The 14,682-nt window shown below is 45.2% G+C and overlaps 1 protein-coding gene across 1 annotated transcript in view; it reads right to left on the bottom strand.

Moving 5' to 3' along the window:
* Positions 1–685: 685 nt before the first annotated feature.
* The window catches only part of LOC139658802 (thyroid hormone receptor alpha-like), a 58,427-nt gene continuing 44,430 nt past the window's right edge, over positions 686–14,682 (bottom strand). Inside the window, 8 exon segments of the mRNA XM_071536972.1 lie at positions 686–936; positions 2,009–2,267; positions 4,913–5,059; positions 7,815–8,020; positions 9,101–9,248; positions 11,372–11,493; positions 14,576–14,590; positions 14,593–14,636. Of these exon segments, the coding sequence (XP_071393073.1) occupies positions 686–936; positions 2,009–2,267; positions 4,913–5,059; positions 7,815–8,020; positions 9,101–9,248; positions 11,372–11,493; positions 14,576–14,590; positions 14,593–14,636 (1,192 nt within the window).

Raw genomic sequence — 14,682 nt, 5'->3', positions numbered from 1 at the left:
CACGACTGCGGGTGGAATGGAGGATGGAGTGGCGGGTGTGTAGGGGGATGGGTGGGCGGAAGGGGGGGGGGCACAGACACATAACCGAGCCGCTCGATTGGTTGCGTTATGTCTGAGGGGGAGAGAGAGAGAGAGAGAGAGAGAGAGAGAGAGAGAGAGAGAGAGAGAGAGAGAGTACAGCTGTCTGTCCGGCCCCCCTCCTCCTCTGGGCAGGGGGGGAGGAAGAATTCGGAGGCCCGGGATGATGCGAGCAAACCTTGCGTTTATGGGGGGGGGGGGTTTCGTTTCTTTCGTGTGTGTTTGCATATAAGTATATAACCATGGCAGCTGCGCGGTGGAAATCTATGAATGTTTCACGACTCTCTGGATGCCGCCCTCCCCCTCCTACTAGGCAAGGAGGGGACACACACACACACGGGATCACCAGTGTGTGTGTGTGTGTGTGTGTGTGTGTGTGTGTGTGTGAGAGAGAGAGAGAGTCGGTGCTGGTGGCAGGTGGTTGTTGGTCGGACCAAAAAAAAAAACAAAAAAAAAAACAAAAACAAAGCGTACAGGATGTCGTTCCCTCCCCCTCCCCGGAAAAAAAAATCCTGTTTTTTCTTTCACTGCTTTCTCCTTCCCGAGGGTTCTTTTAGGGGGGGGGGGGGGGGAGAGGGAGTGTTCTGTCTTTCTCTCTTTCAAAAAGTCACACTTCCTGCTCCTCGAAGACCTCCAGGAAGAGCGGCGGGAAGAGCTCGTTGGGACACTCCACCTTCATGTGCAGGAAGCGGCTGGCGTGGCAGGCGCCGATCATGCGCAGGTCCGTCACCTTCATCAGCAGCTTGGGCCAGAAGTGGGGAATGTTGTGCTTGCGGTAGTTGATGTAGTGCTCGAACGCCAGCAGGAAGGTCTCCTGGCACTGCTCGATCTTCTCCACGCTGCTCAGGCCCGAGCGGTCTTGGGGTTGAGAGGGGTAGGGTGGGTGGGGTAGGGGGTGGGGTGGGGTGGGAGGGGGAGAGAGAGAGAGAGAGAGAGATTTACCGTTACGTTTACACGGTCCTTCCGCTCGGGTCTATTATCGAAGCGCATAGGGCGGGGGGGGGGGGGGGCTATGAGCTCGGCCCCTAATTTAGTCCACGTTAGAGCCACGGTAGGACCCCCCCCCCCCCGTTCGATGAGATTTTGTCTCTCGGACCCGAATCTGTGAGTATTTTTTATTGTCAGATATGACTTTGTTCAGAATTCCATGATTATCTGTATTGTAGGTAGAGAGATAACAGAGAAACTATGATCAAAACAGTCATTCTTCTACATTCTCTACTAGTGTTAACTTCTTGTAAATGAAATAATGGTGAAGTTTAACAATTCATTCAATTTGCTGGGGGACCCCCTCAAGGACCCCTGGTGGTCCCCGGACCCCACGTTGCGAACCACTGCCTTAAAGAATAAGGCTGGTGTTTTGTTTAATGCGTTTCTTACCGTCAACAAATCCTATGAAAATAACAAAATCAACAATGCGTTTGCTCTACTCTTGTTACTTTCCGACTTCCCACGTTCCGTTTTGTAGCCTTCAAACCAGAAGTCATTGGCTCCAATTGTAAGCTAAAAACCTTAGACATAGTTTACATTTTAAAAATCGCTAACTGTTACCATGAAAAGTCAGGCTGTTGTAGTTATTATCAAATCAAATTCAAATGGGAACAAATTCTTCATTACGCCGGGGACTATTTTCGGTGCTACGGAACTACTTTCCTGAGATGGAAAACGTGTTTACGGTTGGCTTATTAAGTTGTTTGAGGAAAAAGTCGGCCGGCCCGGTGCATCGTGATGATGATTTTTAATAGTTTTTTTAATACAATGGAGTTCTATGGCTGCTGGGACATGGCTTCATTGGGCATCGGCTACATGGACGAGACTTGTCAGCAAAACAAACTCATTGCTGATTTTGTTATTTTCATAGGATTTGTTGACGGTAAGAAATGAAAGAAAGAAATAATAAAACTGATACACATATATCGGTCCTCCTCACCTGAGCTCATGAGCAGCACGGCCTGCATCAGGGCCACCTCCGAGTCGTCCAGGTTGAACTGCGCCAGGCTCTTGCCCAGGTCGAAGATGGCGTCCGACACCACGCCCAGGCCGCCGTTCTTCAGCTGCTCGCGCTTCACCGCCATCTCGCCGCTCAGCGTCAGCGTCTCGCTCTCCGGGTCGTAGCGCACGGCGGCCCGCAGCGACATGATCTCCATGCAGCAGCCCTTCAGCAGGATGATCTGGTCCTCGCAAGGCAGCTGGGGGGAAGCGGATCGGTGAATAATATGCGTGCATGAATATTGAGTAATAAGCTGACCGCAACTGCAACGCGTTACTGAGCAAAAGTAGTTTATTTTTGGAGGATAGAATCATCTGTGTTTGTGAAATTGATGAATGAACCAATGAATTCCAGGTAGCACAATTTTTTTTTTTTTTGGAACAAACCCCTTCATATGCAGTGTTGACGAGTAGTAACCCAGCAGTGTGGGATACACATATTTAAAGGCATCCATACACACCGTGTTAAGATTGGAGTACAATATCGAGATCATTACAGTATATTGGCGAATATGGACTGGCCGAGAGTATGCGGTTTTCACTCAAACTGCGGATTACACCAGGTGACTTCATTGGTGTAAGCCAGTGGTTCTCGACCCCGGGTGAAATCCGAGAATGCCAAGTCGACACTTTTGTCCTTGGGGAGAACGATCTTCCCGAGCACAGAGAGGCATCCTTACGGTTTGAGACGGGCTGTGAGATCCCAGGGTCTTTATCTGTCCTCCGTCCTCGCATTCTTTTGTTTCGGAGTCGTGCTTTGAGTTGTTTGATATTGTGTTAAATGCGTCATGAAGGGTACAAGAATGCACAAGAACTGTTTTTTTTTTGTTTGTTTTTTTAAAGATTTATTTTTGGCATTTTATGCTTTATTTGAGAGATCTAGTGAGAGAGAGACAGGAAGGAATGGGAGAGAGAGCGGGGGGAGGACATGCAGCAAAGGACCACGGGTCGGATTCGAACCCAGGTCGCTGCGGGAAGGCCTGAGCCAAATGGTACGCGCCCTACTCGGTGAGCCACCAGGGCGCCCCCAAGAACTGTTTTTTATTCCAGCCATCTAATCGGGGACTGATTTACACCTGGGATTCAAAGTGAATGCAATTAGCTGCAGTTAACTGCCTGGGAGGATAGGAAAACCAGCAGTACTCTGGGTACCCAGGACTTGGGTTGAGAACCACGGGTGCTAGCTGATAATGTAAACCTGAGCCTTGAGCCTTGACGGACTGAGATAAATGACAAGTGTCCTAGAAAAGCTTCAAATCTCCAACCGGTCCGATTATTTCCCCATTGATGCCCGTGTAGTTCCACTGTAATGCCCTGAGTGTGGCTTGATCCCAGGGCCGTTTAATATTTTCACGATCGCAGCTGTCAACTATTGCAAAAAAGCAAAGGAAAAAAAAAAAAGCAAAATTGAAGACAGGAAGACGTATGAAATGCATCAGAGCAGTATCATATCTTCCGGCATTGTTATCTCTGAGTGCTGCCTCGGAGTGAAAGGGTTATCATTTTGTACTTGCAACAAATCCCTCGCCGTGGTTTATGTAACTGTAGACTGCACTACAATATGCATGAAAACTGCACTCAGACACATGCACACACACACACACACACACACAGATTGCTTCCGCTCATTTACTGTAGAGTGCAGAGCGGCATCAGTGAGTGGTGAGTCATCCGTCATCCACAGACGGGAGGGAGAGAAACAGAGAGACAGAGAGAGAGGGAGGGAAAGAGAGAGCATCACGGGGGAAGGAGATGATTATTATTTAGTGTAATTGCGGCGTGACAAACGCCCGCCGTATTGAGGAAGCAGCCAATCAGCGGATCTGGGTTTGGGTTAACGAGCTAACGGCGACTCGTCGGACGAGCCGGGGATTAACGAGGACGCGGCCGACTGGGTTTTTTTTCGGTTTTGAAAATGAAGATTGTTCTCTGAGGTGTCTGAGCATGACGCCGACACCGCTAATTGGCAATATTTCTATATAAAGTAATGTCCGTTTTGCTATGCTCTATCGCCAAAAGTGATTCAGCCTATACCCAGTGTGTGAAAACTTTGCCCGCACTTGGTATCGAGTATGGCAAAAATAATACGGCATATGAAAAATGTGAGCGCTAATGATGCTGTAAGGCGCTTGGGATGAAAGCGTCCATGTGTAGGGTTAGGGTTAGGGTTAGGGTTAGGGTTAGTATATGAAGTATATGAAGTAGGGCTGGGCGATATGGTTGAAATCAATATTGTGATAATCATAAGGATTTTTCTCGATATCAATATATATCACGATATGGTTCATGTATGCAAAATCACGTTAAATAATCAAATGAATATTCATCTCATTGAACCGAATGGTGATGTTAGGTGTGATGTCAAACAAAACAGAAATATTCAAATAATATTCCTACCATACCTCATTTTATGAGAGTTTTTAAGTAAAATTTGCTTGTCATCATCAATTTAGACAGCAGAAATGTGTGTCTTGATATCAAAATATCTTCATATCATCACCATATGATTCCACTGAAAGACGATAAACGATAATATTGAATTATCGCCCAGCCCTAATATGAAGTATGTGAAGTATGGGGACACTCTCTCTCTCACACACACTTAATTGCACAAAAGCACGAGAGAGGATCACTTTGGAAAGTCACATATACGTACAATGAAATAATCCATTTATGTTATTTAAGGTTAACAAGGCTTTGATCTAAATGAATGTGCACAGAAATCACATTGTGTGCCTTGTGTAAGGTCTATTAACCACATTTTTTACACTTCCCAGCAGCCTGTTTTTTTAATAGTTCACACACACACACACACACACACACACACACCTCCCGCTGAACCCACCTCTGAGAACATGGGCAGCTTCTTGGCGAAGTCGACGACGCGGGTGATGGCGGGCGTGACGATCTTGGTGAACTCGCTGAAGGCCTCCAGGTCCACCTTGTCTCCGTCGGGGGTGGGCGCCAGCGGGCCCTGGCCGATATCCTCTGGCTGGAAACAAAAAAAAAAAAAAAAAGAGTAAAGTTAACCATCTAGAGGGACAGATGCATGCTGGAAGCTCCACTGATGGCGTTGTGTTGGGTGGAAGTTTTCCCCATGGTAACGCTGGCTGTTTTCTGTGTTTAGGGAAAAAAAAAATGAACTGGTTTGACTGGTTCCTCGGGTTGCTCGGTGGTGTGTATGCACAGTTTTTAACTTGGGAACTGAGCATACTGCACATAAGTCTCGTACTGGAGGCTATGCTCAGTAAAAGATTGCAAAACACCCACCAGAAACGGGCCTGCAACCAATTTAAAACCCACTGATCTATAAAAAGACAGAGATAGCACACAGGGGAGTTGAGTAATTTAGAGTTAAAATTCTTCTCTGTGTTTGGGCATCACATGAGCTGGAATAGGGTAATGTAAAGTTAATCAGAGATGACTTGTTGACTCTCTCACGTCGGAGACTCACGGAGAAGTTAAGAGGTTGTCTAACTGGGAAAATGTTGTGAACGGGGTTTCCATCCGCCGCTGAGCAGCTGACCTCCATCCTGCTTTGACACAATGGGAACCTATAAAACCCTAACAGGCAGGAAACATCTTGAGGCAGAGCAGCAGATAGAAAGAGACACTTTTTTAGTCATCACCGGAGGGAAAAGTGAGGGCGTTGTCAGTAGGATATTAAGCTAAAGACAAAGACGTAAAAAAAAAGAAAAAAATCGGAAGAAATGAAAAACGACTTGTTTGTAGCATGTTATGTAACACGCTTATTGATTATGATACTTTAAGAAAACTGGCTTGTGAAATGTGTCTTATTTTTCCATGAGCTTAGGAAACTTTTGCTCTGAAAAAATGATGCACTAGCAAACAGAGTGGCTTTTGTTTCTTTTCCTATGATTTTTTTTTTTAAAGTAGCTGTGTTGTAATCCTTGTTTTTTTCTGTCTTTGGCATATTGAATGCAATTTAAATGTTTTTCTGAGCTGAATTTCACAATAAAAGACTTTTTCCTATGATGCAACATTGCAAAGTTCGGCTTCAACAGGATCACGGCCGATCAAAAGCGCAGCGCTGGAGTTGCTGTAACGACAGAGAGGATCTGGGCTGTGATTGGGCCCGCCGGCAACCTTTTGACGGGCTCTACTGCCGCGTCATTGGCTGCCAAATGTAATCCCGATGCCCGCTCACTCGACCTCTGTCTGTCTTTGCCTGCATGTGACGGTCGCCTGTCATCTGACCTTTGTGTCAAGGTAACTGGGCTTTCAAGAGAGCTTCTTTTGAGCTGGAAATACTGCTATAGAGTGGTATGGAGATGCATGGAATGAAGAGTTACTTAAAGGAATAGTTCACCCAAAAATGAAAATTCTGTCACCATCTCCTCACCCTTATGCCCAAATGGAACACAGGTGAAATTTGTTAGTCCATATAACACACAGGGAGGTTGCCAGCACAACTTGGTAGCAGCCTTCTCCAAAACAACTGAAGTCAATGGGGACCTGTTCTTTAGAGTTCCAAAACAAAAACAGCCAAACAATCACACTGTGAATAGAAAGACCTATACACCATTATTTGTTGCAAACCAATCAGCTGTCGTTCAGATTTGCACTAAATGATGGTGTAAATATACTGTAGGTTTGGAACTCTGAAGAACTGGTCCCCACTGACTTCAGTTGTTTTGGAGAAGGCTGCTATGGAGTTGTGCTGGCAGCCTCCCTGTGTGTTATATGGACAAACTTCACCTGTGTTTCAACTGGCATGAGGGGGAGGAGATGATGACACAATTTTCAGTTTTGGGTGAACTATTCCTTTAAAGTGAAAGAATGACCTGCTGTACGAATGCTGGAGTTGGGAATGAATTCATGAATATCAAAGTGGGATTACAACCAGTTAGTGGTATCTTCACTACTCTGATAAGGTCTTACATGCTGAAAACCCTAAAAGTAGCCTGGTTTTGGCTACTGTTATATCAACAATGTCAAACCTATTTGAATTTCTATTGGGGCCAACTTACTATATGGAAGTGATTCTGTTACTGTGAAAACTGTAGTCTACATAAGAACAGCCTGGCAACATATAATAAGTCAGACCTTATGAAGCCCCATCTGACTTCAACTGCAGTTCTTCCACCCTAACTTTCTGTTTCCAGTGTGTCATGTAAACCTTCACAAAGAATCAAGTTAACTGTCGCAAGTGGCATTGAACCAGTTTCTATGGCAACCAAGTGCTTTCAAAACGTATTTCACAGTGGCAAGGTGATGGGATGTCAGATTATTTGGCGACTTGTTTCAAAATAGAAAAACAAAGAACTTGGAGAATGTTGGTGGACAGTTATTGAATGGACAGAAAACTTTGTGTAGCTGTTTCCGCCCATGAACTGAATGACAGCGATGGAACATTTCATTGCCACTTCCTTGTTGTGTTTGTGTTCGGCCTGATATAGAAGAGTGTAGCGTCTCACTTTCAGATGTCTGTCTCGACATTAACGGTTAAAGGAATAGTTCACCCAAAAATTAAAATTCTGGAACTCTAAAGAACATGACTTCAGTTGTTTTGGAGAAGGCTGCCAACCAAGTTGTGCTGGCAACCTCCCTGTGTGTTATATGGACTAACACATTTCACCTGTGTTTCATTTGGCATGAGGGTGAGGAGATGATGACAGAATTTTCATTTTTGGGCGAACTATTCCTTTACAGACCACTGCTAAATACAGAATATAGATTGATATTCTATAGATAAGAGTAAATCCATCTATAGAGGCCCCCCTCACCAGGAACTTGCGCTTCTGCTTCCAGCTGGAGCCCTGGGCGTTGGTGTGCCGGTGGGCCTCCGTCACCATCTTGATCAGCTCCCACTCGGTGCTGCTGGGCTCCGGCCGCGTCTGCAGCGTCTTCACCATCTCCTCCTTCTTCCGCTTCTCGCGGTTCTCCTCGATCAGGCGGCGCTTCGCCACGCGCTTCGAGTCGTCCAGCACCACTGGGAGGGGAGGGGAGGGGAGGGGGAGGATGAGACTTACACCCACGCCATAGCAACCGTTGTCAGATATCTGTCTTTTTCTTGTTCTGTTGTTATATATTTAGCCTAGGGCTGGGCGATATGGTTGAAATCAATATCACGATAAACATATGGGGTTTTTTTTCGATATCGATATATATGACGATATGGCTCACATAAGCGAAATCACGTTAAATAATCAAATGAATGTTCATCATATTGAACCGAATGGTAATGTTTGGTGTGATGTTAAACTAAACTGAAATCTTCACATAATATTCCTACCATTTCATTTTGTCTGAGTTTCTAAATAAAATTAGCTTGTTCTCATCAGTTCAGACAGCAGAATTGTGCGTCTCGATATCCCAAAATCACCATATCATCACAATATAATCCCACTGAGACGATAAACGATAATATTGAATTATCATCCAGCCCTAATTTAGCTATTATTTGTGTATAGCGGATTCTCCAGTGGACTTGTGACGCAACAGCAAAGCCTCTATTGGCTGGAATGGGGGGAGGACGTTTCTATGTGCGTGTGTGTGGTTCATTAGGCACGTCCGAAGCTTCCTCTGTGTTTAATCATCGGCGAGGCTCCGCCGTAGCACCGCCGCTGCTAGAGAAAAGGTGAAATTAAAAATAACACCGCAGTTTAGCCCGAGCGCGGCCGTCCAGATGTTTGTGTTTTCGTCAAAATATCCTCGAGGAAATCATTTCCTTTATCCACGGGAACAGATGGAGAGCGAAATTAATACTATTCCCCGATGTAAAATTAGAGAAGGAACGCTGATGTGTGTGTGTGTGTGTGTGAGCAACTGTAATGAAAAGTCCATCGGTCGTCTCGTTAACTAAGAGGCGGCGCTCTTGCATGGACTTGTTGCTCACACAAGAATAACACAGACAGGAAATCTGGGTTTACAGCTGTGAATACAACAGAAACCTCAACCGTGTTAACACAAAAGCGATGTGCGCATTTGTTCGGCTATCATCGTGTTTTAACCGCATGGGTGTTGGATTCCTTTGACTGCTCCTTCTCATTATTTTGCTGTAGCGACTCACAGTCCATGGCCATGCCCACGGAGATGCACTTCTTGAAGCGGCAGAGCTGGCACTGGTTGCGGGTGATCTTGTCGATGATGCAGCAGCCTTCGTATTTACAGGAGTAGGACGGGTGGAGGTTCTTCTGGATGGTCCTGCGGAAGAAACCCTGGAGAGAGAGAGAGAGAGAGAGAGAGAGAGAGAGAGAGAGAGAGAGAGAGAGAGAGAGAGAGAGAGAGAGAGAGAGAGAGAGAGAGAGAGGGAGAAGGACAGGAATAGCACAAGAAAGACGGTAAAAGAGAGAGACAGGGGCAGGAGGAAGGTGGAAGGGAAAGAGCGGGAGAAACAGAGAGAGCATTCAGCGTTTCAATGAAAACATGGAGCTGCATAGCCACAAAATTAAATCCACCAATGAAATGTTCTTGCGTTTTAATTAGCGTCAAACGAGTCTATTAAACGGGTCGCATCACATGGCAGGCTGGTGGCTGCGACCCGCGTGCCAAAAAATGGTTTAGTATGAAACATTGTGCAACTTCTATATATGAAATTCAGGGGATGCTTTCGTACAAATCACCTTACAGTAGTGTCTTTTAAAGACTTGGCTGGCCAGAGGGAATGTAAGAGATTGGTGCCGAATATTGTTATGCCATGTTGCTTGAGTCATTCTATTCCTGTGTAAATGCGGTGCGATTTGTCACATTTCCAGTGTGAACAGGGTGTTTAGCTCTACTGGGAACAGGACTACAGCACTACCTGGAACAACTCGAGCCATTCTTAGAGGCCGTGGACCGGCTGCTCTACAGGACTCTAATCGCTGGATAATAGGCCTCTGTTCAGTAGCTGCCAACACCTGCCCAGCAAGAGGCCTTCTGCCAGGTCACCGCTATACGGTACAGTACATGTGAAATTATTTTAAAAAAAGGAATATACTGTTGTGTTTCTTATTTTGGCTTAATTCCTGGATGACACTTTACAGTACGCAACAAAGAGTCAAAGAGTTGCATCAAATGTGTTTCATGTCCTGAGTGGAAGAGGGGGGCGGTGTGTGTGTGTGTGTGTGTGTGTGTGTGTTTATACACGCAACATTTAAAATCAGGTTACAGCTATCAATTGAAGCGGTCACTATAATCCTGATGAGTGCACTGATTCTAAAACCACTTATCTGAGAACTCGCTGCCAGTTAGTAACGTAATTGCCCGAAACGAGCAGGCGAGCAATTTCTATTAATAAAAAACTCAGCTCGGGCTGATGTAATTTACAAGTGAATGGGAATTGCAACGCATCTCTGAATTACACATCAGAGGTAGGACATTTTAACGATGAGCAAAACAACGCAACTTAATAATTGCGGTATTTTGCTGTAATTGGGTTACCTGGTTAAATAAAGGTCGAAACATGACAAGCCAACACATTCCATTCTGTTGAATACAAGGGAGCCGTTGTAGCTTTTAACTGGTTAATTGGATCAGGAAAAACTGAGTGAGCCGGGCCAATACAACAAATAGTGCAGCTGTTGAACACATGTCCGATTGATATAACCTGGGCAGCGCTTGATTAATTCTATGTTGGGGTTGATGTTGTGACGTCATGTTTCTGCGCAAAAGGCTGGTGAGTTAAAGCCACCGCACATCAACTGTGGAAACAACGGCAATAATTCATTCCAACACGGTTTATATCCATATTGGAAAGGAAATGTTGGTCGGTGTTCAATGCTCTGTTTTGAAAACAGATAGAAATCAGACAGAAATAATCAGAAGTATATCAAAATTCAAATATTAAGAATAATCTTGTCATAAAATGATCCATCATTTTGAGTCCTGACCTACAGAACATATTCCGTCATAACCATCCCATTGCTTTCACATGTTGGATGGTTCTTCAGAGCTACAACAAGCGCATTAGAGCAAACAAGACATTTCCCCTACAGGTTTGTCAACGTATTGTTTGTAATTACTCCTGCTCTAACCAGCGCTTGATATTCATATGTGCATCTCCACCCTGATGAATCTGAAGCCTTGAAAAAAACACTTGCCAAGCCTTTTGTTGTCGAGTAAGAAATTAGCCCCCATCGTCTTGTCATGTCACGGCAGGTCACGCCAGGTCAGGTTTATGCCACGTCACACTACTCCAAGCCACGTCATGCTAGGTCACATGACGTCAGATCATGCCACGTCATATCATATCATATATCAAATCATCCCATCCCATGTCACATCTGGTCAGGTCACGCCTCCACCTCTTGGTTCTGTGGTGTCAAGCCCATATTAATGTGTGGGAGGTGTCCGACTGTACCTTGCAGCCCTCGCAGGTGATGCAGCGGTAGTGGTACCCCGTCGCCTTGTCCCCGCACACCACGCACGGCTCATCCTTCTCCAGGTAGCTGGGGATGTACCCTGGAACAGAGACGCTAAGAGCTATAGGAGAGGAGGAGGAGGTTGAGGAAGGAGGACAGGGTGGAATGAGGAGGAGGAGGAAGAGGGTCAAACGGGAAGTACAGGCGGAGGGGGGAGGAAGTGAGGACGACAGGTGAGGGGGGAGGATTTCGAGAAGGAAGACGAGGAAGGCGCGAGAAAAGGGACGTTTGGACGAAGAGGGAGAACGGGAGGCGGACGGGGGGGAGAGGCGGGGAGCAGTGGAGGAGGAGGAGGAGGAGGAGGAGGAGGAGGAGGAGGGAGGACCGGAAGAGCAGAGGAGGAGGATGAGGAGAGAGGAGGAGATGAAGTGCAGGAGGAAGGGATGGAGCAGGCGATGAAATGAAAGAGGGGGGAGCAGAGGGAGGAGGAGGTGAAGGAGGAGGAGGAGGAGGAGGGGGCGAAGTGTTATCACAGGTGCCTCAGTGAAGCTCCTGTGCATTGAGCCCCAACAGACAATGACACAGGATGGAACACACACAGGACCGGCAGTCTACTCATGTCTGCATACACGGCATCATGCCCGCATATGAGGATTTACAGTCATATTCACATAACTAGACTTCATGTCCGCCAACAGTCATGTCAAACAAGGGAAATGTAGTTTCTTTTCTTGTTATTCATGTGAGTCGTTTCTGCCTTGGTGCGCTTTGTTTTGTTATTCGATTCAGTTGCGACATTTTTGTTGGTCATCTTGACTTAGGGCTGGGCGATATGGTTGAAATCAATTATCAATATGGTATATCGGTGTGATGTCAAACCAAAAAAGGTTTTTAAAGAAAATCTGGTTGTTATCCTCAAATCATATAACAGAATTGTGTGTCACGATATCACAACGCTAAAATTCCACTGAAAGACGATAAATGATAATATCGAATTGTTTATCACGATATCACAATATCATCATGATACGACTCCACTGAAAGACGATAAACAATAATATTGAATATCATCACAATACGATTCCACTGAAAGATGAGAAACGATAATATCGAATTGTGTATCACAATATCATCATGATACGATTCCACTGAAAGATGAGAAACGATAATATTGAATTGTTTATCACGATATCACAATATCATCACGATACGACTCCACTGAAAGACGATAAACGATAATATTGAATATCATCATGATACGAGTCCACTGAAAGACAATAAACAGTAATATTGAATATCATCACGATACGATACGACTCCACTGAAAGACGATAAACGATAACATTGAATATCATGATACGAGTCCACTGAAAGACAATAAACAATAATATTGAATTGTGTATCACGATATCACAATATCATCACAATACGACTCCACTAAAAGACAATAAACGATAATATTGAATATCATCACGATACAAATCCACTGAAAGACGATAAACGATAATATTGAATTATCGCCCAGCCCTATCATGACCGTTTCTTTTGTTTGCCTCTTTGAGGTGAGATGTTTGAGATGTTTTGAGCCTCTTGTTTTTTATGTAACACTTTAGTCTCTTCTTTCTGATCTTCTTTTTTCTCTTTCTTTCATTTTATAACTAAAGTCTAAGCCGTGATGCTGCCCCACTAGGACTGACAGTCATCTCAACATTCTAAGACATTCGCTTTCCCTCACCTAATAAACGCTTAGGATGCCCACCTAAGAGTTTTCAAAGTACATGGACATGCTTGCACGCACACATGAGCACACAAATCCATGTATACATACACATACACGGACATGCCTGCACACCCCCCACCACCTGCACACACACACACACACACACACACATACTGTACGCCCATGAGCCACCAACCCACTCACAGATACTCGCGAACTCACACACGCAGGCTTAGAGGCTTCTGCAAAGCAGGCAGAACTGAGCGCACTCCAGGGGAGGGCATTTATTAAGTGGATTTCTCATACTACTGTGGCCACAGAAAAAAAAATGAAGAAGAAGTAGAGCCGCGGTGCCGAGCCAGACATCTGAAAGCCGTTTGCTCCTGTCCGCTGTCATCGCCTGCTTTCCCTCTCCACTGGATTCAACTCAGAACAACTGGCCGCGCTCTTGGAGGCGGCACGGTTGTTAGTTCCTGGCCTACTTGCCGAGCCAGACCTTGTTATAATTTTCAGCTAAAAAAAAAAAAAAAAAAAATGGATTTCAAAGAAGAGGGGTAAAGTGCTCGTCTTAGGGATCTATCAGTACAGACCTACTAAGTTAATGTAAGTTTTTTCCAGCGAGGGTTTGGTGCATTCGGACTCAAGATGTGTCAGGAAGCGCAAATGGAAAACAGCAAACATCTTGAGGTGATTTGAGCCGCCCTAACCCCGACTTCAAATAGAAACAACCAAATTGTGATCATGGATTTTCAAAGATACAGCCATTTTTGGCCGGACAAAACCAAAAACAGCACCAAGGCAACTCCGTACCGATATGTCCTGCTTTGTTCTACAGCTAAAACTGAAGCCATCCATTCTCCTGGGCCAGTTGCTATTGGCGTTTTACATGAGCCATCTGTTCCGCTTTCGAGACCCACATAAGAATCAATTCTGAGTACAGCGCTACTTGTGATGCGAAGTTCGCCCCCACTGCTGGCTTTCTTTCCCTTAATTTAATTGGACAGGAGACATTTTTCATCTTGAATTGAGCATGGGAGCTTTTTTGCAATACAACTGTTGGCTCCAAAAGAGTCCTAAATGTATTTTGAAACTGTAAATCCACACTGGAGCAATTTAGACTGGTGTTTTTGGTTATGTGTAATGTTCTGCATTACAGTGCTTTCCCCTTGAGAGTCTATTGCCATGAATGCTGCACTCAAAAACCCCTGCTGTTCGGGCTTTTAAAAGGGATTTCAATGCATGGGTACCTACAAAATATAAAAAGATTATGGAGAGAGATGATTGTAGTAGTGGTACCTGCGATGCTATTTAAAGCCCAGGGGAGCCAGCTACAGAGCGACAGGCTTCATTGTAGACCGGCTAAAGCCTTTAGCACATCAAAAGACTGGGCGCCCTTAAAAGCAACCTGTTTCGAATTGCGTTGGGATGGTATGTTGGTGTTGACAAAAGGAGAGAGGCGAAGGCCGAGACGGCAAATTCTTACCAGACATACTCTTCACGAACACTGGCTGTTCTTCCTCTTCCTCTTCGGCCCATCTGGCCACCTGAGGGAGGGAGGGGTGGGGGGGGGGGGAGAGAGAGAGAGATAGA

The sequence above is a fragment of the Centroberyx affinis genome, unplaced genomic scaffold (assembly GCF_046629955.1).
Source record: "Centroberyx affinis isolate AG114_WGS23_722 - 3 ecotype Tasmania unplaced genomic scaffold, CSIRO-AGI_Caff_v1 ptg002969l_1, whole genome shotgun sequence".
NCBI classification, from domain to species: Eukaryota; Metazoa; Chordata; class Actinopteri; order Beryciformes; family Berycidae; genus Centroberyx; species Centroberyx affinis.
The sequence above is the reverse complement of the archived record's forward strand: the minus strand, read 5'-3'. Positions and strand labels throughout refer to the sequence as shown.